Raw genomic sequence first — 22,726 nt, 5'->3', positions numbered from 1 at the left:
AGATAGACAGATGTTCTCAGTACAACATCCATAATCCAGATTACTCAAACACAGGAGTTTGAAACGGGATCTGTTAAATGTGAACTGTCAATCTAGTCTAGTCCTACTGTTTTTTAAAAAAACCTTTTTGGCATTTCTGTTGTGAATCTCAAGAAGTAGAATGAGTAGAGAAACAAGTAGCCTTTGCATTTTAAGCATGAAATTTGGCTGGGAAGTCTTCAGTTTTCAATTATTTATGGGGATAACATTTTTCTTTGTATATATATGCAAATAGGCCTAGATCTGTGGCAAGTAGTTTATTTAGCAGATTTGTCCATGTGGCTTGCTTGATCTTAATCCAATATTTTGTCTTCATCTATTTGACAGAACTGTTCGTGTGGCCATGCAAGTGCCTGTCGTAATGACATCTCTGGGACAGAAAATATCGACTGTTGCAATGCAGTCAGTAAATGCAGGGTCACCATTGATTACCAGCACAAGCCCAACTACAGCAGCAACCCCAAAGGTCGTAATCCAGACAATCCCTACAGTGATGCCAGCATCTGCTGAAAATGGAGAGAAAATCACAATGCAGCCTACGAAAATAATTACCATCCCTGCTACGCAGCTCGCGCAGTGCCAGTTGCAAACAAAAACTGGTTTGCCTGGGACAGGAAGCATTAACATAGTTGGAACGCCACTAGCCGTGAGAGCACTTACTCCTGTGTCCATAGCCCATGGGACACCCGTGATGAGACTATCTATGCCGGCCCAGCAGGCAGGTAGCCATACCTCTCCCAGAGTTATTAGCGCAGTCATAAAAGGTCCAGAGGTCAAATCTGAAGCAATGGCTTTAAAGCAGGAGCGGGAGGTTAAGACACTGCAGCTTGTTCAGGAAGAAAAGCCTGCAGATGGAACCAAGACGGTTACACATGTGGTTGTGGTCAGTACGCCATCGGCTATTGCCCTCCCTGTAACTGTGAAAACGGAGGGGATGGTAACATGCGAGAAATGAAGAAAAGGCAGCTATGGACATGAATTACATAGACCATTGTGGAATTAAGTAAACTGACATATTTAGGGAGGCAGGGAAATGGACACAATCAAGAAGTTAACAAAACAAAACAAACTGATTTTAAAAATTGTTAATAGTTATGCATATGTTTGAAACTTACTGGAAATGAATTGATGTCCCATGTTTCAGTGGGAATTGAACCACATCCTCACACTGACACAATTGCCTCTTGCAAAGTGGGAAACTGCTTAAGCTGATAAAGAAGGCAAAATTCAGGGGTCGAGTGGGGCTCGAGGCTCACTGCATTATCAAAGTTACACTAAGGCATGGAACACTAAGCTGGTTTTGTGAAGGGTTCCTGGTTTATGTCTCTCTGGGAAGGGCGGCGGGAAAGTCTCACTGTTACATGACAAATCTGATTCATTGTAATATGCATACCAGCAATTATTACTGTGTCTTCACAGAATTCATCTGGTGCTATGTGAATAACTCTGCTACTAGGTATTTTAGAATGTGAATTAAAGGAGAGGATTAAAAAGCTTCTAAAAGAAGATGAAGATCTAGAGGGATTTTTGTATCATACAGCTTAAGCAGATTTAAAACGAAAGCCTTAGACTGATTTTCAGTTCTCTTTCTTGAAATAAGCTAATGGCTTGTTTGTGTAAAGCATTTTTTATTAAAACAATTTTTTAAAGATCTTATACCTAGCACAGTATTGTTATAGGATTACATGTAACATATTTTGTATGGTAGTTAAGTCTGTCAGTTTCTTAATTGTGGACAAAGTGGCCATAGGGTTGTGATGGCTTTTTGCTGCCGCAGGCCTGGGTCACCCACTTAGCCTCGACATCTGTGCATACATTTCAATTTCAGCTTCTACTCTGTCACTTGAAAGGTCACGCTTGGCATGAACTCTTGTCAGGTAGTTAAAAGAGCCTGTACATTTTTTTAGTTAAAGTTAGAGGGAAGTACCAGTGTTCAGAATGAACTATAATAGTTTGTATATTCAACATTTAAAGTATATTCTATTTTGTTGTACTCTTGTTTCAAAGTGTATTCAAGTAGGTTTTACTGAAATACAAACATGAAATTTAAGTTTAGTCTCTTTTTTTAAAAGTCTCTGGTGTTCACCCAGATAACACAGTACAGCAGTTTCATTCTTCCATTATTCTGAAAGTATAAATTCATAATTTGAAGAAGTGTCAAGAAATGGAGGAGCTTAGCTTATTGTGCTATGAAAAATGTAGCAAGAGATAACAGCTTCCACAGTGTCTTGCTTCTGAGATGTGCATTGTGGCCTGTGTGTTTACTGGCTTGGTTTTGTATTAGTAGGGATAATGTGGAGATGGAGGGAACAGTTAGCCCAAAACATTTACCGGTAAGTGCGAAAGGAGGGAAGAAAAATGGGTGGGTTGGAGGCAGATTGGAACAGAATCAGTATAGCCGTAATAGCCAGTTCATAACGTGAGCAGGCGGAATCAGTGGAAAACTACGGCAGAATAATTTTAAACGTAATGGGCAACTATGTAAAGATACCAAGGACCATTTGAGGTGGTTTCTGGTGTTTCCCATTCTTCTGTGTGTTTTTCCAGCAACACTTGACCACACAAGCAGCATTTTTTATAACCTGTGAAGGGAAATTGTTTTGGGAGTACAATGCATTTTTGTTGAAAGTACCTATGTACCATAGCAGACATGTCCAACCCATCGATCCTGATCGATCAGTCAATCATGGGCTTGATCTGGGTCGATCATGGGCCCAAGGCAGCCGGAGCACAGCACGCTCCTCAATAGCCAGAAAGACATACAAGTTTCCTTGTTTTCTTCTCAGCCCTCTTCCTTGTAAGTCTTCTGGCAGGGACTATTTACAATACTTTAGTGGCTTTTCAGCAGTTGCGTAGACATGGACAATCCTACTTTTAACAGGGAAAATAATTTAATCTAGTTTTCTTGCTTTTGCAAATTTAATTGAAGGCATTCAACAATCCATGGTTCGGAACTACACAGACAAGCTTGAGCTAAGCGGAGAATTCCCTTCCCTTGAAACTAAGCAATACATTAGGGCAGTATCTTTACTAATGGAGTCTCCCTCGAAGGATTTCCCCTTTTTTGTAAGTAACTCAATGTTAACAGTAGTTCATGTCTTGATTTTTTTTTACTGCTGGGCAAAGAGAACACACATCATAACAATTATTTGACACCATTGCTAGAGTCAGTTCAGCAAAATCCCAAATAGCAGATTTTAATTTGCTGTTTTAAAATCAAATGCACACAGGCCAAGACCCATTCTTTTCTGGCTAACAGCCTTATGCAGATGTTAAAGGTAAAGGTAAAGGGACCCCTGACCATTAGGTCCAGTCGTGACCGACTCTGGGGTTGCGCGCTCATCTCGCATTATTGGCCGAGGGAACCGGCGTATAGCTTCCAGGTCATGTGGCCAGCATGACAAAGCCGCTTCTGGCAAACCAGAGCAGCACATGGAAACGCCGTTTACCTTCCCGCTGTAGCGGTTCCTATTTATCTACTTGCATTTTGACGTGCTTTCGAACTGCTAGGTTGGCAGGATGCAGATGTTAGGCAGCATCAAACCTGCTTATGAGATGTATATCTTATTTTTAAAGTACCTCTTAAACATGTGTGGTCTTTCCAGTGTCTTCACAAGCCAATTCTCCAAGTCAACACCTGAATTTATTCACGATAGTGGTTTCGTTCTTCTACGAACCTCGTGGGTGGCTCTGAAAAGAGCCTTTGGGTCTGGATATTTGGTCGCCTTGGGCAGTTAGCACTATGAATTACATGAATTACCATACTTGGAAGTCAACATGTCAACCCTGAAGTTGTTACTACTGGCTGTGTAATGGGCTAATGATTTTGTGTTAGCTGTAGTGGTTTGTTAACAAAATCCAAAGGTGATTCCACCCCTTGGTGGAAAGGGCACCTGCTAGTTCAAAATTGGGGTCTTGCGTGGGTAGCAGGGATCCCCAAACAAAATCTGTTTCCTGCCTTCCAACAGTAAAAGTACTTTCCACACAGGCAAAGCCACCCCTGGACGCAGTCCAAAATCTTCAACTGTAATTGGCTCAACTGTCCATCTGTGTCACAGGGCCTCTGGTCACCATTCCGACTCCTGCACTAATTCTAAGGGTTGCTATGCAACGTTGACAAAGTTACTCTGGACACAGACGGAGGATAGAAAGTACAAAAAGGAAGTTGTTCAAGAGAATGAGGGGAAAGTAAGAGACAGGCACCTGAAAGGGGGAAAAAGGGGAACCTGGCATTGAACATGGGTGGGAAAAGACCTTGGGTTGGGCAGACGAGCCACAGTCCTTCATGCATGGAGAAGAGAGGACATCTCATTTCCTGCCTACTTTTGAGGGCTGCCTTCCCACTTGGTAACCTGGCATTAAGAGGAAACAGGTTTGCCCCTGTTCACATTCCCTCCCATAAGATAAGACCTTCAGGGTTGCAAAAGGGATTAAGGTTTACAGCTGCTATTGTGGCTTTGCCAGCTTTGGTGATTGTGGGTTGACAGCAGATTCTCTTTCTTGCTGCCCATAATGTTCTGCAAAGAAACCTCTTCCCAAACAACTTCGCTGTGAGGCAGAGAGGAAATTGGCACGTTCTCCCCTGAATAGGGCAGCTTCAACACAGCAAAGGTTGCAAGCTCAATAGCGCTTCCAAGGTTGATCAGTCTTTCCTCAATTTACTCAGGAATGAGACATCATCCAGTGCAAGTTCAGGAATATTTTAATTAGCTAACACCAGTGCTATAGTCCTTTACATGTTCAAAATGTAACGGGTCCTAAACTACCAAAGTTTGGTCATTCAGCACATCTTTAATTGCAATATTGAAAAAACACCCCATTGTGTGTGATACCCTTTTGGCCCACTTCGTTCAAATACAGAATAACCATGCTACACTGAGGGAACTGCTCTAGCAAAGGTCTTCAAATAAAGAACTTCATTTGTTACAGAATCAGTCCTCCAAACCAGGGGACGGCAAAAACATAAAGCATGCCTCAAATTTAAGTAGCTACGGTATGTTTTTTTGTTTTTTTGTTTGTTTTTTCTTCTACTATCACAGCAAGGTGTTTAATGACAAAAGTGTCTTTCGACAAGAAAGTTGAAAATAAAACCATTAGTTCTCCGTTCATAAATAACCCCCCCCAAAAGTCTTCAGAAGCCCATTTTAAAAGGCCACTGCAGAAACAGTACATCTTTTTAAATATAAAAAACAACCACACACCCACACATCCAGCTACTTGCACCTATTTATAAAAGCCTGTCGGGATCTTCATTAAATGTGAAGTCACATACTAAAGACAGGTGGTCTGAGGGGTAAGTGAAAGACGGTAGCCTGTTGGGTCCAATTTGCTCCTCAGTCAGGAGACAGAGAGCAGCATTCACATTTAAGGCATGTTGCGAGTACCAGATGTAATCGAGGGTGTGCCTGCACTCTCCAGAGGGTCGGATGTTCCATGTCGTATAGGGAGGTTCTGACAGTCCGTCAGCACTCAGCAGCTTGTAAGCGCTATTTAGGTTCAGGCTAGAATTTGAGAATTCCTTGTACACCTCTTCGCTGGGCTCTGCGTTGAAATCGCCACAGATGATGAGAGGGACCTCTGCCTCCCGGGTGATCTTCTTCAGGTTCTCAAGAAGATCGGCTCCTTGTGCAGACCTAAATCGTTCCCAGCCGTTGCGAGCTTTCAGGTGAGTCACAGCAGTGCAGAACAGTTTGCCGGTTTCGTTACTGTGAGGGACAGGGGATATCGCGAAGTCCCTCCCCTCCTGAGTTCAAGCCCGTCCCCGAGCAAAGGGGAAAGCAGGGAGAGTTCCGATTCTAGTGGGGAAGCAGGAAGTCGTGTCCGAGGCTCAGGCAAGGTAGAGGAGCCAGGGTCCCAGGTGGGACAGGAAGGGGCAAGCAAGGGGGGAAGACCCATCCCTCCAACTCCAGAATTACGCAGGAAGAGGAGGGGCAAGAGGATGGGTCTGCCAAAGCTTTTGTGTTGGAGAAAGACGCGCCAAAAGCCATTAGGAGGTTCTGAAACCGACTGACAACATCGCTCCGTGTAAATAGCAATGACTTGAGCACTGTAAATACGCAGCACCAATAAAAGAATAAAATGCAGAGCTGCGTAGCGTCGTTACTCTGAAGTAGTCCACTCCGGCCACTGTGACAGTTACATTTCAGAATCTGAGCAATGGCTACTTGGTTGGTTTTCAGCTTCATCGCGGTCAGCCTGATGTTGGTGCTGTTGACCAGAGTGAATCTGTCCTTGAGGAAGAATAAGGCACAGCCGTCTGGCCCGTTGTTACATTCCACGTCTAAACATGGAGACCACGGTTTAGGGAAGAAAGTACATTGGTAGCCCAGCCGACTGAGCAGAGGCTGGAAGGTGTCAAAGTAGTGGTCCACTTCCTGTAGGCACAAGATGTCTGGCTGATATGCCAGGATCTCTTCTAAAATGAGGCATTTCCTTTCTTCCCACCTCAGGGCTTCCTTCGGGCACTGAATAAAGTTGTCCTTGCCTTCTCCAAGAGCTGGAAGGAAAACAATAAATCCATAGCATTATTTTCCCTTCCAAAACACACTTGTGGGAAAACAAGTAGCCTATTCCCTTTGTTAGAAAAGCGTTGCAATATAGGCCCACAAAAGTTGAAATTATTTTTTACTAGCCAGCTAAGAGACTAGAAGCAGTTTAAGCATGTGGTGAGATGTGTGTCTAAAGACTCATCTCAAGCTTCTAAAATACCCCGTACTTTTCAACCTCCTGTTTTGTTTCTGCCATGAAATCATTCAAGGGACCTTACAAAAACAGCAGATATCTACTGTATATACCCAAGGCTGTGTCTACCACATACTTGTGTTTTTAAAAATAAAATGGATCAGAGTTCTGTAGCTTGCAAATGATGCAAGGTAACCAAACTTACATACTGCTCATTTCACAGAGCTTCTACTTTTGATGCCCCCAGTTCTCCCCTTGATTATGTATAGAGATAGAAGAAACCCTGCCCTTTTGAACCCTTCCTCAGCAGACACTGCCCATAGTTTTTCAAGTCTCAAAAATATTATATAAGCTGATGCTGTTTGGATGCCACAGTCCAATGTCAATACACCAGATTTTCCATGTTTTCTCCGCATGGATCTCCTCGATTTTTGCCCATTATACTCTAGGAGAGCGATCAACTGTATTCTGTATTTTCCCAACCCCAACCACATTTGGACTCTACAATGACTCAAGAATCAGGGTTTATACCTTGTGCAAGGATGTTCCACTGCATGACCCTAATAGGTCGGTGGCTTCTGGAAAAGCTGGTCTGCAGGTTCACAAAGTCCCTCTGGAACCGGGCAGGACGTTTCTGAAGAACCATCTGGCATTCTTCAAGCAGATCCTTGGGATCAATGGGATCCAAGAAGTCAGGATCCGTTTGTTCCAAGTATTCCTGGTGTTTGGAGACAGCACCAGTACTCAGAGTCTTTGCAAGAGCACTATATAGCCTGCTGGTACTGTTGCCCATGGAATACACTGAAAACGAAGCAAAGAAGAGGCAAATTCATCACTGAAGGCATGATAAGTAAACACCCATCCTTGATTAGCTAACACAGAGGAAGGTTTTCTGCACATAAATCAAAGCAAATGAATTCACCACTGCACTTCCCTCCATAATGCAATACATGTGACCCAAGAACCAGTACAGGACCTGCCACCATGAAGCTCACTGGGTGGCCTTGGGCCTGTCCCCAACTTTTAGCTTAATCTACGTCTCAGTGTTGTTGAAAGGATAAAACAGGTAGAAAATTCTTGGCCCAGCTGCTCCCCTTGCCCCACAGTTCCCATCATGCGATGGGGAGAGCAAGGACAAATCCATTGGCACAGCCCTTTTCTTCTCCTGTAGATCAGGGGTGGCCAACTTCCAAGAGATTGCGATCTACTCAGAGTTAAAAACTGGCAGTGATCTACCCCCTTTTGGGGGGTACAGGCCACAGTTGTTGAGTTTTTTTAGGAAGGAAAGCCCTGTTTTTGGTGGTTCAGGTCATTTTAGGGGTGCAGGGCAAAGGTGTTGAGGTTTTTTTTAGGGGAGCCAAAGTTTTTTAACTTCTTTAGGTGGGGGGAGCCACTGATCTACCGGTGATCTACCACAGACGTCCAGTGATCTATTGGTAGATCACGATCTACCTGTTGGACATGCCTGCTGTAGATGGATTGAGAACCCGGACTCCACCCCCGCCGCTGCAGACAGTCCCCCAAACGGGGTGATTGGTTGTTGTTGTTTTTTTGCAGGAACGACAAGGGGGCATGCAGGAGGGCCAGAGCTAAGGGGTTCATCCCAGTTCTCCCCCTCCTACAATGGGCAACAGAGCCAGATGGACAGGGTATAAATAATAAAATTATTATTTAAAAAGTACTAATGGTAACTGATGGGGTGGGGAGCAGAGAGCAACTGAACAGGGCTTTTGTGACTGCCTGGGGATGCCCCCCCCCAATAAAATGTTTTCTTTGTTCAAGGTTTCTGAAGCCCAATTATTACCATAGTAGCTCTGAAACTGCTTCTACTTTTATTTACTATGAGGTTACTATGTAGTTCAAATTACAGGTAGGTAGCCGTGTTGGTCTGAGTCGAAACAAAATAAAAACGAAGTGTGCATGCACACGAAAGCTCATACTACAATAAAAACTTAGTTTTAAGGTGCTACTGAAGGAATTTTTTTATTATGTAGTTCAAAGTTTAACACATCAAACGGAAGATAAAATTCAGGCAAGCTTCTATATAAGCATAATGTTAATCCTGTTGGGTTGCTTCAGAACACACCCTGATTCAAAAGGCTTCCCACTCTTTTACGTAACTAGAGATGCGATGTACTAGGGTTTTGAAGGCACTCCAGAACAAAGAAATGCAGAACAGGTGTTGCAGAGTGGCAGAGGCAGATATTAAGTTCAGTTCAGTAAGTTTATTGTGCTAACCGAAGGCCATAACAAAAGCATAGAAACACAAACAATTTCAAATGCAAAATTTAAAGCAAGGCATCTACTAAATCAAACAGAAGCATCAATTTCTAGTGATACTATAACCAGAGAGCTTCCACTACCACACCAAATGTATTTCAGATTTAGACTTCTCAATCCCACTTACAGTTCACGGCTATTTTCTCCTATTCCTTCTTCCTAATCTTCCTTGCTGCCAACACAAAAAGGGCCACTTTTATGAGTCAGTGTCACATTCACATGTTGGAGTCACTCAGTTATCACCAAACCCCCTCCATTGGGAAACGGCTGCTTCCTCGAACAAACAAGGGTTTTAGAAAGCAACTCCTTGGGTCAGCATATAAGGGGCAAAATAACAAATAAATGAATACCATCTTCTACTTGCAACTGTCCGCATATACACAGTCTAGCAGATATTAAGACTAGCTACAGACATGGAAACCTCCATGCAAGATATAATTTTCTCCCAGTCCTGGCATGCCTTCGTTTTCCAGAGTAACTTGAGTAGATAATTCTTAATGCTTCCCTCAAGGGTAAATCTCATTGTTAAAAAGCCACGGAAGAGCGTATTAACTTTACAACAAGGTCAAGGACAGATAAAGGAGTATCCCACTCCCCTCACCAAGCTAAATGTGTGCAGTTCCCCCTCTTAAAATGTGTAAACCTCAGCTCACAATTTTAGGGGTTTTAAACTTTATATCTCACAATCTGCCCAAGTCACAAGAAACTGCTAGTTTCCTTCTCTCTCCCTTTCTCCCTCTGTGCTCTTTTTACTCAAATCCAAAAATGACTTTATTGCATTGCTGGGTATTTTCCGCCAGACAGCATAATGCAACTACTTATGCTAGAAATAGCAAGATACCCCAAAGTGTGGCAAAACAAACATAGAAGGGCAGGCACTTCTTAGTAAACTGTCTGGTTCCTTACGTAATCGCCCATGCTTGCCAGGTTTCGCAATGCCTGACTTGACTTCCCACCACCACAGGAAGGCCAAATCGGTCACTGTGCTGACTATTGCTGCATCATTGATATTTCTCAAACAGAGAGATTAAAAGCTGTGACTATACTGCATTTCATTTTTACCCACTAAAGAACAGAGGAGGGGGAGGGAAAGAGGAAAGGATGCCTCTGGAAGAAAGGAAATTTGCCTAACAGAACGTTTTTTACCAATTAAGGCTGTGCAGGAAGGTTAACTTTCAAAGACAAGTTTCAGTTAAGGGGGGCCGGAAGTGTGAACCCAGCGATCAGAGTTACTGCACAAAAAGCACTACAACATACTAACATGACTGCATTGCATTTTAAAATTTGTTATCTGAAAACAAGTTAGTTTCCTTTACTTGATTTCTCAGCAACATCATTTCAATTCTGAGAATAAATGTGTAAGATTGCTCTGCTGAGTTCTATGGGACTTACTCCATGGTAAGTGAGCAAAGGGTTGCTGCTTGGCTTCCCCCCATAATATAAAAAATATTAAAAATGCAAGTAATTTTGGAATTTTCTTCTTGCATATTAACAGAGCAGCCTTGAATTAAAATCACGCTAAGTAATAGGGGCCTCAAATCACAATCACAGCACCCTTCGAATAGGAAAGGCAACACTCGCTGCCGATTTATAACCATATTTCCAAAGACATGACCCGGCGGGTCTCCTTTGTTACTCTATTCCTGTCCCAACAGTTGCTAGATAAAGGTTAAAATTATGTGAAGTAGAAATGGAACCGATCACCCGTACAAACTCGTAAACACTTCGAGGGTTTCTACAGTTCTGATAGTCTCAGGCACTAAGCTTTGCAATACATCTCTAATGAAAACACAATATTGAACGAGGCTGTTAATTTTGCATACACACCTGAAAAGCCGGAAGAATGCATCAACGTGCGCAGTAAACAGCTCTAATGGTGAATCTCCCACAGAACTGGTGTCACGTGAGCAGTCTCTCTTTTTGTTAACCTTGCCCTCTGGCGACACCTAGTGGCCTCTTACAAAATTGCGTCCAATGGAACCTCCATTGTCACAATTAACCCCTAGCAACTCTAGAAAAGACGAGATTTTTAAAATCTGCTCTTGCACGGCAAGTCAACGCCGCTGCATGCTGAAGCGCTGGTCACGAGACCAAAGGAGGCTACCCCATGGTAGCTTATCTGCATGAAGCTCTTGTGTCAATGCAAAGTGGGTGGGGTGTTTTTTTTTTTTTTAAACCGCTATTTTCATTCCCTCGCCCACTCAATCCACCAGGAGACTGAACAGTGTAGTCTGCGAAAAGAGAAACACACAAGCTCCACTTCACACTGGCTTCCCTTGACAGGAAATGCACAGCTCCTGATTGCTCTTTGTACTGTGCAACTCAGATCCCCTGACTTATATAACAAGACAAGCACTCTTGCCCAGACACCTTAGCAGTCCCCTTACGCAACCACTTTCTAGCCCGCCTTTAGTGAGTAAGCGGATTTTCTATCATCATTGCCCTTTCAACTAAATTCCAGAAAGTTCACTGGCTCTTGCATGAGATGGTGCTTTATAGACTAATGAGTACATGTTAAAACTTTAGCAACACACCTAGGCTTGGAATGTGCATTCTGGAGAGGGAATTGCTGGTTCACAGCACAACTCGACACACCTACTCGGAAGCAAGCCCCACTGAGTTCAAGAGGGCCCAGGAAAGTGGGTACAGAGTCCCAGCATTTTAATGTCTTCAACTTTTTTAATACGAGATGGCACTTTTGCCCCAGCTTGGACCTACTTTGGCATTTTGTGTGTGTATGTGTCCTCTCTCCTCCTCTCTTCTCCATCTTCCTTCCTTCCAGACCTACACAGGAAGCTGCCTTTCAGTCAGATCATTGGTCCATCTAGCTCAGTATTACCTACACTGACTGGCAGCAAGCTCTCCAGTCCTACCTAGAGATGCAAGAGACTGAACCCAGAACCTTCTGCATGCAAAGCAGGTAGTCCTACTGCTGAGCTACCAGTCCTTCCCCAAAGTTACAAAGCTCCTTCACGTCTATATTTATACACCCAAAACTTAGCAGTGATCCACTCTGGGAAAGTGGAAAAGGCACTTGTGGGTCCCAACTCAACAGCTGAAGACTAGTGACCTAAACGGCGGGCTGCTTTTTTCTGATCAGGGAAAGTAATGAAGGAACTTAGAGGACCTATTGGGGTTCCCTAGAAGCCAAGACTATACATTGCATTCCATACAGCAGGTATTAACTCCAGTTAGGGCCTCTTTATTTACCTTGGCCTTGTTGGTTCCCAACGCCAGTTGTTACAAGTTTTGATTTATTTGGACTACTGATTGCACTTGGATTTTAATTTTATTGCATTTGTGCTGTAATGTTTTATACTGCAATTTATATTGCTACTGCAATGCTGCCTGGAGAAGCTTTCAAGACAGGCAGTATATAAAATATTCAATCAGTGAAGAGACAGTATGTGCATAATACTATTCCAGCTTGTTTCCATTGCTGAAGTAACCCTGAAAGGTATAAACTGCTTACTACCCTGAATGCCTGCAATGAGGTGTTCCCGAAGTACCTTGCAAAGCAAATGACAAAAGAAAAAAGCAATCCTGTAGTTCTGAAACATTGTGTGCTTGTTGCCTGGACATTTTCACCCGTGCTTCTCCCTCATTATCTTTTGCCTGCCTCATTCTCTTTGTGCAGAGTCCATAGTTAATACACACATTTTCTGTTAGCAACAGCCCAAAGAGGATCTTTGGAGCAACAACAACACACAGGATTGCACACAGTAGAACAACGGTCATTCTTCTCCTCCCCAGACCAAGATTTTGCTTTTGTAACTGCAGGTAACCGAATCATGCTGAATCACCCTGAGTTGCTGCAATATCTTGGGGGTGTTTTTCTCCCATTTGGTGTAGCCACACGGCCTGCAACCAGATCTGATTCGTTTTCTCCAAATCATGGTGCTCAGCTCACTCATACAAATGGACACAAATCTGACTTAAGAAATGGCAGTATTCAAAAGCCAGGTGTGCATTGGGGGGGGGGGGAGGTGCATTTCAACCTAGGACAATCTGCATGCGACCTTATAGAGTTGCCTTCCTGGGGCAAATGAACTTTAAAGGAAGACTCCAATCATGTCTAACTGTTTAATTACTACTTCAAGAGGGACTGTGGAATCATTGGAGACTGGACTGGGGCAAAGGATTTGTAGGAAATTGTGCAAATTAGCTAACCAACGCCAGGGGTGCCTGAGTTAACCACTGTACTGCAAATTACCATTAATTAAAAAATTATCGCCACCTGTACTTCTGTGCATTTCATTTCTCTCTTGACCTCCTCCCCAAACCATACATACGTGTAACGTAGGGCAACAGTTTGTGCATCTGTTGGTGAATTGGATTGAAGTCCACAAAAGCTTGTCAGCCTTTAAGGTGGCTAACATGGCTTCTCCCCTGGAAATAAACTGCTTGGGAAATGCTGCTGCATTGCAACACAGCTTGGCTGCAGCAGCACCTTCCCTTCAGTAAGCAAAGCACAGAGATCTTCCTAAGAACATGCAAGTTTCCCCAATGGACTTTAGGAGTAGATTTCACATAGCTTGCTATCTGCTCTTCATTTTGAGATTATTATAACTGCTTGCTCTGATACAACTCGATATCTGGGTAGCCACAGTTAGAAAGCTATGAGCAAGGCTTTAGAAGGGAACCTAGGAAATGAAGGGTGTGGAAAGTCCACCAGGAACAACTGAGCTACTTCTATCTAACCTTGATGCAAAAGAATTGGCCAGGCAAGTTGTGTAACCATGCCTATGTCAGCTACAGCAAGTCAATCAATAATGCTGATGTAACGACAGTAGACTCCATGCAGAATGCCAATATCGACAGATCGACCCAGCGCTCCTGCACCCACACCAGCAGCTGTTAGAGCCACTTTAACACTGCAATCCTAAAAGCTTGTTTGCTCATAAGTAAATGCAGCTGAGCTCAATGGGGCTCTTCCCCCAGTAAGTGGGCCTAGGCAGGCAACCTAAGTTATACCTATAATATGTTATGTATATAAATACACACACAAACCTCAAGCTGCAATCAGTTCAATAGCACTTCCAGATGAGTGGGCAACTCTAAACCTGAACATGCTGGTCCCAAGCATCATGGATTGCCATGGGATGACAGAATGTCCCAAGAACGGGCCTGTACTCCTAATGAACATTGGACCATAAGGAGATTCTCTAAAACAGGCACAGGCAAACTTGGCCCTCCAGATGTTTTGGGACTACAACTCCCATTATCCCTAGCTAACAGTACCAGTGGTCAGGGATGATGAGAATTGTAGTCCCCAAACATCTGGAGGGCCATGTTTGCCTATGCCTGCTCTAAAACACTGGAACCAATCAGGACTCTCTCTGTTTTGTGGATCTTACTGGGCCCAGTTGGCTCCCAACCATACAACAATTTGGCTGGATTCAGTATCCTAAACCCAAGAGCATTCCTAGCCTTCAGTCACTCTTTTTGGGGGAAAGCTGGTGAATGAGCTGCTTGACCTCCAACAGCCCTGTTTACACCCCAGCATGGCACGGGTAGAAAATTTGTTGAACCACTCTGCAGACTGTAGCTCTGGGAAGGGGATAGGAGCCTCTTAACTCCTCTCAGCGCCCTTAACAAACTACAGTACCCATAATTCTTTGTGGGGAGCAATGACTGCTTAACATGGTTTAATACTGCTTTAAATGGATAGTGCAGAAGATGGCGCCTAAGTCATACTCAAGAGTAGAGCCAATTAAAAAATGGACATGAGTTCATCATGGCTAACTGATTTCAGTGAGTCTATTCAGAGTACATTTCATCACATACCACTCTGTGTGTTTTTTTAAGAAACAAAAAGCAAATTCATTGCTTCCGGTCTAAAACTGAAATGCTGTATTGCACTTTTGTCTCACCCTTTCCCCCTCAAATGCTTTCACAATGAGCAACTCATTCCACAAAACCAAATCACAAGACCTCTGCAGATTTCAAAGGGCTTCATGGGTTTTGAGCGTGAAGATAATAAATGTAGGGAAATGTCAGGATATTGATGTATCTCTAAAACACCTCTCGGTTAGTCCAAGGACCAGACAACATCCTCTATGGTACCATCAATTCCAGCATTGTCTACAGAGACCACAGCATCTCAGGCAGACCACCTTTCTCACCACTACCAGATACTTTTAAAACTTGGTATGCTAAAGACTGAACCTGTGATTTTCTGCTTGCAGAGCATGTACCTTATCACTGAGATATGGCCATGGTTATAGTGATCTAGTGATTTATAACACAGGGAAATAAGGAAGAAAGATAAGAAGCGTAGGCTGATCCACAGTTCTCAAACTAAGATAGTTCAAATGGATATAGGTAGAAGTCCTTTGTAGTTACGTAAATGGCACTATGATTGCAGCTTTACTGCAGATTTTTCAACCCTCTTCTCTTACATCATTTGTGAGAAAAAGTGGCAAATTAATCAGGGGCAAAAACCCTTTCCCTTGCCAGCAATGTGGGTGAGAAAATGACAAGAAGACTTAGCTCCAAATAGCTAGGTTTTCTCAAGTATGACTCAACTTCGGGGAGGCGGCGACTAAGAAACTTTCCAAATCTAAGTTACAAAAGAGGCAGACTTCCATAAAAATGATGAAAAACGGCATACATGGATTCAGGGCACTCCTGTTTTAAGGATCTTTTTCTGAGAATGTTAGTGGCCAAAAAGTAGGCCCATTTTAACATTACAGACCCACATTTCAGCAATGGACTGAAGTGACAGCCCACAAGCAGCTGTTATGCTCTCTGCCAAAAGGGTCCCTAAATTCATAGAATCATAGAATCATAGAGTTGGAAGAGACCACAAGGGCCATCCAGTCCAACCCCCCGCCAAGCAGGAAACACCATCAAAGCATTCCTGACAGATGGCTGTCAAGCCTCTGCTTAAAGACCTCCAAAGAAGGAGACTCCACCACACTCCTTGGCAGCAAATTCCACTGCCGAACAGCTCTTCTCGAGGGTAACCCAGAGAAACTTCTTGATGGAGGTACAGTAAGCCCACAACCGACACCCATTTAACTTGTGTGCAGCCACCTTGATTTGTGTGGCAAAGGAAAAAATAAAAACAGAAAGGGGCAGAAAGGGAGCAGGAATCTGGGGGGAATGACTCTGGCAATCCCACCCGCCATTGAACCCAATGGGTTTTGACTATATGCGATTCTGGCTGCAGGCACCATCCCTGGAACGTAATCCCTGTGTAAATTGCGGGCTTACTGTACACAGAACACAAGTTTCTGAGGATCACAAGTTGAAAGAATGCTTTTGCCCTTGAGTCCTACTTGAAAGCTTCCCATTGGTATCCGGCTTGCCAATGCTAGAACCAGTATGCAGGATCAGATGGGCTTTTGGCTGAATTCAGCAATGATCTTCTTATATAAGATGCATTCTCAGTGAATGATTGAGGTACCCTAAGAAGCTTGCCAACACCTAGACCCAAGCAGGTTAAAGAGAACCCAAGATCTTTCTGCTTAGGTTGAATGTTATTGGCCTAGCTGGCATTAGTTAGCACTAAAAGGCGGGGGAATCTTCTGAATTGCAAATGGAGGCTGCAATCGTATACACACTGGCCCACATTGAAGTTAATAGGGACTTATCTCAGTGTAGACATGCAGAGGACTGCATCACAAGCCTTTTAAAAAGGTTTCATTGATGGTTACAATTTCTTTTTTCAGAGTTCAAGTAACAAGGCTAGGGTTTCCTAGAACATGGCTTTATCTTCCATGAATTTGTCAAGTCCTTAAAAAAGACCCATACAAGCTGGCTAGCCATCATTGCCTCCTGTGGGAAGGAGTTTCATAGTTTAACTATGTGCTGTGAGAAGTACTTTCTTCTGTTCTGTCTGTCCTGAATCTTCCAACATTCAGCTGCATTGGATGTTCCAGTGTTATCTATGAGAGAGAAAAACTACTCTGTCCACTTTCTCTACTCCCTCATGTGTAATTTGATAGACCTTCATTATGTCTCTCCTTACCTTATCTCTAAACTGAAGAGCCACGGATGCTGTAAGCTTTCACCATAGGGGAAGTTGCTCCACCCCCTCAAACATTTTGTTTGACCTTTTCTGATCCTGTTCCATCTCTGCATTTTTAGCAAATACCAGTACTTTTAACAACCCATAGTGAGTAGTGGCTTTCAAGTCTAGACGAATTTCAGTTCCTTAAAACCATTCGTCATTGTGCACATGGAAAGGGTCACAGGCTGTGCAAAAATGAGCTGACAAACTACAGCAGAGGGGAACATGTTATAGTTTATCGAAAATGTTCTCTGAAGCATCACTATACCCGTATATTCCGGTGTATAAGACGACTCCCAACTTTCCCAGTTTAAATATAGAGTTTGGGATATACTCGCCATATAAGAAATACGACCCGGCGTATAAGACGACCCCTGACTTTTGAGAAGATTTTCCTGGGTTAAAAAGTAGTCTTATACGCAGGAATATACTGTACTTTTTACAACCCAAATGTGCACCTACGCTCAGGTATGGCACTGCAGATTTCCTCAGCGTCGTTTTGCAAATTAAACAAAACTATTTTCTGTGGGGAAGGAGATAAAGAGCAGGATATGCCTTACTGCTTTTCCCTGGGCAAAAATACATCTAGTAATGATTAACAGGAACTCTGGCATATTTAGAGGGGGAATATGCAAAAAGCACTCCTTGAAATCCCCAAGCAGCACATGCTTTTCTCAGCGCAGAGGTAACTTGGAGAATTAGTCAAGGATGCAAAAACTTATCTCAACAAGGTGGTAAAACTGAGAGTGCTTCCTACGGGGTATGTAATATATGCCTCGCATGAGATCCCATTCACTGACTTTCTGGAAGAGGAAGCTTTTAATGAATCAGCTGCCAGTTTAAGGCTGTCTTGCATTCATTTACTTAATAAATGGGGCTGATGGCTGGCTCCTCATTAATAATATATATTTAAAATAAATCAGAAGCCTTGTATATAGCATGTGTCCAGCCTTCAACCAAGACAAAAGCAGAGCAAAATGTCCTCTGGATACCCCCCCCCCTTTTAATAAAAAAGAAACCATCCCAGAGCTTAGCATAGTGGAAAGCGTGGTAGACCGTGGGCTCCACAAATCTGGCTTGGAAAACTCACTTCAAGCTATCCATGGGTAAAACGGAACTGTGACCTACCTCACAAGGCTACTGTAAGGATTGATAAGATACATTACTGTACAGACAAATGATGATGCCACTTGCCGTGAACCTTAGAGTTAAGGCCCTGCAGGAGAGGAACTCGTTAGACTACCGGGTACCTGTACCCCTTTAGCAACCACCTCTCGACCGATCAGCCCCCACCCCGCGTCTTTGTTAGAACGTCCGAAACCCAGTGTTCCATCCATGGAACGTTCGGCGCCCCCGAGGGTTCTAGGTACTCACCTGCTTGGGAATTCGCAGCCCCCGAGCTTACAGCCGCAGAGCAGCCGTAGTGAGGGGCGGCGGCGGCGGCGGAAGAGGCAAGGATGGCAGGGGGGGAAAGGGCTTTCTTGACTGGAGCCGGAGACCGGAGCAGCAGCGTCGAGGAGGTGGCGGAGGAAGGCGCGCAGCAGAGGTTGGAGAGCGCCGAGCACAGGGACCGAGCGGGGCTCTGATACATAATAACGCTGCCCTCGGGGAACCGGGCGAGGACAACCGGAGAACCGGGCAAACGAGCCCCGAATGAGGTCACTCACAAGCTCAAGCGAACCTGCCGCGCAGCCTCGCCGCCTTAAGGAGCCGGAGGAACAGGCGCGCACGAGCACTCACACACCCTCGGGGAACGAAGAGCAGCAGGGGAATCCCAGGAGGGCGGCAGCTCACACCAGGCTTCTCAGCACAAGCACGCGGAAGGCGCTAACTGCCGCAGACAGGAGCTCAGCCGGCACAAGGCACGGCTCACGCCTTCAGCCGGCACTGACGCAACCGGCAGCTCCCAAGCGCAAAGGAGGGGGGAAGGATGGCGGCAACTCAAGCCTCCCGCCCGCAGAAGTGTAGCTCTTCCTCCCATGTTCAGTTCAAGAGGCGAGGTCGACGCTCGTTGAAGCCGGTGGAAGCAGCGCGGGCAGAGAGACTCGGGAGCACAGGCCGGGCTGAGTTGACTGCGCGAGCTCCCCCCGCGCACTGCATGGTATGCCCCAGTTGTGCATCTTCCCCTCCCTCCCCCGCCGCGCCAGGGTTCCCAGCAAGCGGTTTCTCTTTGCTGACGTCACCACGGACGTCACTTCGCGAGCGGGGGAAGGGGGGCGTTGGCGGGAGCCGCCTCCGAGTCAACTGCGGCGCTGTGGCTGGAGCAGGGACGGCCTCGTCCCCCCCACCCCTCGCGCAGCGATGCTCCCGCCCTTGTCTCCTGGTTCATTTCACGCCTCGCTCCCCCGCTTTCCTGTGATGAGAGCGCTTGTCAGAGCAGGTTACAAGACTAGGCTTTTTAAAAACCGCTGAAGAAGAACCCTGGATGTGGGGTCCTCCGGCTTAAAAGTCCCACCCGGCGCGGCGTCTTGCTTGTCCCCACCGTGACCAGCCTTTGCGTAGCAAACAGGACGTGCTAAGCAAGCAACCGCCCTCCCGATTCCTCCCCGTTGTAAGGCAGAGAGGCAATGTGGTGTAGTGGTTAGACGTGTGTCTCGCTAGGACTTGGGATACCAGGGTACAATTCCACGCCTCTTAGGCCCTAACCTATCTCTTAGGGTTATTAAGAGCATATGAAGAGCTTGCTGGATCAAGCCAAAATCCTGTGCTCACAGTGGCCAATTCGATGCCTGTGGGAAACTAGCAAGCGGAAGATGAGCACCAGAGCATTTGCCCTCCCCCAGCAGAAGCATTGCTGTCTCCAACTGCAGCAGTAGCCACTAATAGCCATGAATTTGTCTAATCCTCTTTTAAAGCCATCCAAGTTGCTGCATGCTGGGGAAGCAAGTCCCATAGTTAGATGATGTGTTGGCACGAAGTTCTTTCTTTTATCAGACCTTAACATCTTCCAGCATTCAGCTTCATTGGATGCCTAGTGTTATGAAACAGAGAGGAAAACCATGCATGTCCCCTTGAGCTCCTTGGGAGGAAAGGGGAGGTATAAATGCAACAATAAGTGAATATGTGCCCAGGGATCTGGTATAGGAGGTACACTGCTCCTGAAGATGGATGTTCTATTTAGCTGTTTTGTCTCATAGCCATTCCAGGGCCCATCTTCCGTGCAGTGGTGTGCAATCCCCCCTTAAAGGGGATTTGGTTTTACTGTCTTACTGCCATTTAAAAATTTTATTCTAGTTTTAACAAAGGAAGTCTATTTTAGAGGAGAAATGTTTTTTAAAGGCATTGCTTACCTAAGATCCATGTGCAATGGTTGCATGGGAAGAATACAATAATAAATATGACATCTGGGTTGCTTTGAAAAGGAAGAAGGTCTCTGTGTATTTAATGTTATAATGGGGAGGAGCTAAATTTTCAACTTTCTTAAAAGGTTCCTCAGGATGGTCACAGAAGGGCAGTGCCAAAGGATTTTCTGCCTTTGGTCTCTGGCTACTTTCAGTAGGCCTACATGTAACATTGGAGATCTAGGATTAGAGCTCTCACTACCGTACTACTTTTTTTCTTCCTTCCTTTTTGCTTGAACACAAGCATGTTTACCCCAGTAACCACTTCCTTCTCTTGTTTCAGCTCAGCCCTTACAGATGCCCATAAAGGGGGGGGGGGAAATGGAATTTTAAATTGTCACTTCCATGATAAGAGTCTTTGACTGTAAACTGCCTTACGGCAGCCTAAAATTGGACTTTTAGAATTATTTATTCATTTATTTATTTATCTATCTAAATTTGTGTTCAGGGTAGCAAATATCAAAAAATAGACAACCATCTAAAAAGCAACCACGTACTTTCAAAGTCATTAATGTTATAGTTGTCGTGGCCTGTATCTGTCAGTATCTATATGCCTGGTTAAGCAAGAATGCTTTCAAATTTCTCCTGAAAGTCAATAACGAGGTCAATACACCTCACCGGGGAGGGCACTCCACAAATATGGAGCCACCACTGAAAAGGCCCTGAAAACTCCCATCTTCAGGCCAGGAAAAACTGCACATGTTGACTGTTATGCCAAGTTCCACACTTCTGTCCAGAAAATGAGGTGGCAGCTCTAAAATAAATGCATATTTATAAGCTGACAGTATGGTGCAGTGGAGACACTTACCTGAACTTCCGGCAGATGAGTCACTGCTTCTTACCAGGAGGGTGGCATGGGGCAAATGCACCTGCTAAGTGCTTCTACCCCACCCCACCCCACCCCACCCCACTGTCTGCTGCTGCTCACACTTGTTATGCAAACTCAGTACTTAAAGGGCTGCATATACTGTGTTAAATTATGTGTGAAAAGGGAGAACCTGGCTCAGATTCAGTTGGTGTCCAACCCTGCATTTACATTTATGTGAGAATTGTAAATCCCACTGAATGTACAGTAGTGGACAGCACCATTAATCTGGTGCAATAGTTGAGGCCTCTAGCTCTCGATGACTCATCTGTTGGGCGTTGATGCCAATTTAGTTCCAGGAAGGAAAAAAGAATGGGAATTCTCCCTCCCAAACCTTGCTATTCAGATACTGTATATGCAAAAACAAACAAGTGTAACCAGGCTCTGGGGGATGCTGAGAAAATGAGTCATCTATACACAGAACATGGAAAGTCAGGAAATTGAGATCACACTTTTTTTTTAGATATATAAATCCTTCTAATCCCAGCATGTGATTTTGATTAGTCATGTTGTAGATGAGTGTTTTCAAGTAGGAATAATGCTGGGAAACAAGCTGAATTGTAAATGGAATTGTTGTTCAAAGAGAGAGAGAGAGGGTGGCCTTTGCAGATTAAAAGAGGTATTTCGGGGCTGCTGTAAGTGAGATTGTTTTGGCACGCTGGTGTGATAAATGTGCTCCACATCCCATATGAATGTGATGTTATATTTTACACCTGCATATATGTGTAGTATTTATTAGTGGATTGGTATAAAGTGGTGTAAACTACCACACAATTACGCTCATTTCACACGCTAGCAAGGTTATGCTCAAAATTCTACAAGGCAGGCTTAGGCAGTATGTAGATCGAGAACTCCCAGAAGTGCAAGCTGGATTTCGAAGGGGCAGAGGAACCAGAGACCAAATAGCAAACATGCGCTGGATTATGGAGAAAGCTAGAGAGTTCCAGAAAAACGTCTGCTTCATTGACTATGCAAAAGCCTTTGACTGTGTTGACCACAGCAAACTATGGCAAGTTCTTAAAGAAATGGGAGTGCCTGATCACCTCATCTGTCTCCTGAGAAATCTCTATGTGGGACAAGAAGCTACAGTTAGGACTGGATATGGAACAACTGATTGGTTCAAAATTGGGAAAGGAGTACGACAAGGTTGTATATTGTCTCCCTGCTTATTTAACTTATATGCAGAATTCATCATGCGAAAGGCTGGACTAGATGAATCCCAAGCCGGAATTAAGATCACCGGAAGAAATATCAACAACCTCAGATATGCAGATGACACAACCTTGATGGCAGAAAGTGAGGAGGAATTAAAGAACCTTTTAATGAGGGTGAAAGAGGAGAGCGCAAAATATGGTCTGAAGCTCAACATAAAAAACAACCAAGATCATGGCTACTGGTCCCATCACCTCCTGGCAAATAGAAGGGGAAGAAATGGAGGCAGTGAGAGATTTTACTTTCTTGGGCTCCTTGATCACTGCAGAAGGTGACAGCAGTCACGAAATT

General features: G+C 44.4%; 2 protein-coding genes across 7 annotated transcripts in view; one reads left to right on the top strand and one right to left on the bottom strand.

Annotated features, from left to right (window-relative positions):
* ELF2 (E74 like ETS transcription factor 2) overlaps positions 1-5,166 on the top strand; it is a 45,006-nt gene extending 39,840 nt beyond the window's left edge. For all 6 annotated transcript variants that reach the window (XM_035111778.2, XM_035111779.2, XM_060278605.1 and 3 more), the window contains one exon: positions 367-5,166. In XM_035111778.2, the coding sequence (XP_034967669.1) occupies positions 367-994 (628 nt within the window). In that variant the 3' untranslated portion in view covers positions 995-5,166. The remainder of the gene's footprint in view (positions 1-366) is intronic.
* Positions 1,818-18,676, bottom strand: NOCT (nocturnin). The gene is made up of 4 exons (XM_035111773.2): positions 18,392-18,676; positions 7,252-7,521; positions 6,179-6,535; positions 1,818-5,745 (listed from the first exon to the last, which is right to left on the bottom strand). The coding sequence occupies exons 1-4, from the start codon at positions 18,606-18,608 to the stop codon at positions 5,267-5,269; spliced, it is 1,323 nt and encodes a 440-aa protein (XP_034967664.1). The 5' UTR covers positions 18,609-18,676; the 3' UTR covers positions 1,818-5,266.
* Between the last annotated feature and the right edge of the window lie 4,050 nt (positions 18,677-22,726).

Source organism: Zootoca vivipara, chromosome 9, assembly GCF_963506605.1.
Source record: "Zootoca vivipara chromosome 9, rZooViv1.1, whole genome shotgun sequence".
Classification (NCBI taxonomy): Eukaryota; Metazoa; Chordata; class Lepidosauria; order Squamata; family Lacertidae; genus Zootoca; species Zootoca vivipara.
Note: the sequence above shows the minus strand (reverse complement) of the source record. Positions and strands in the feature narration are given on the sequence as shown.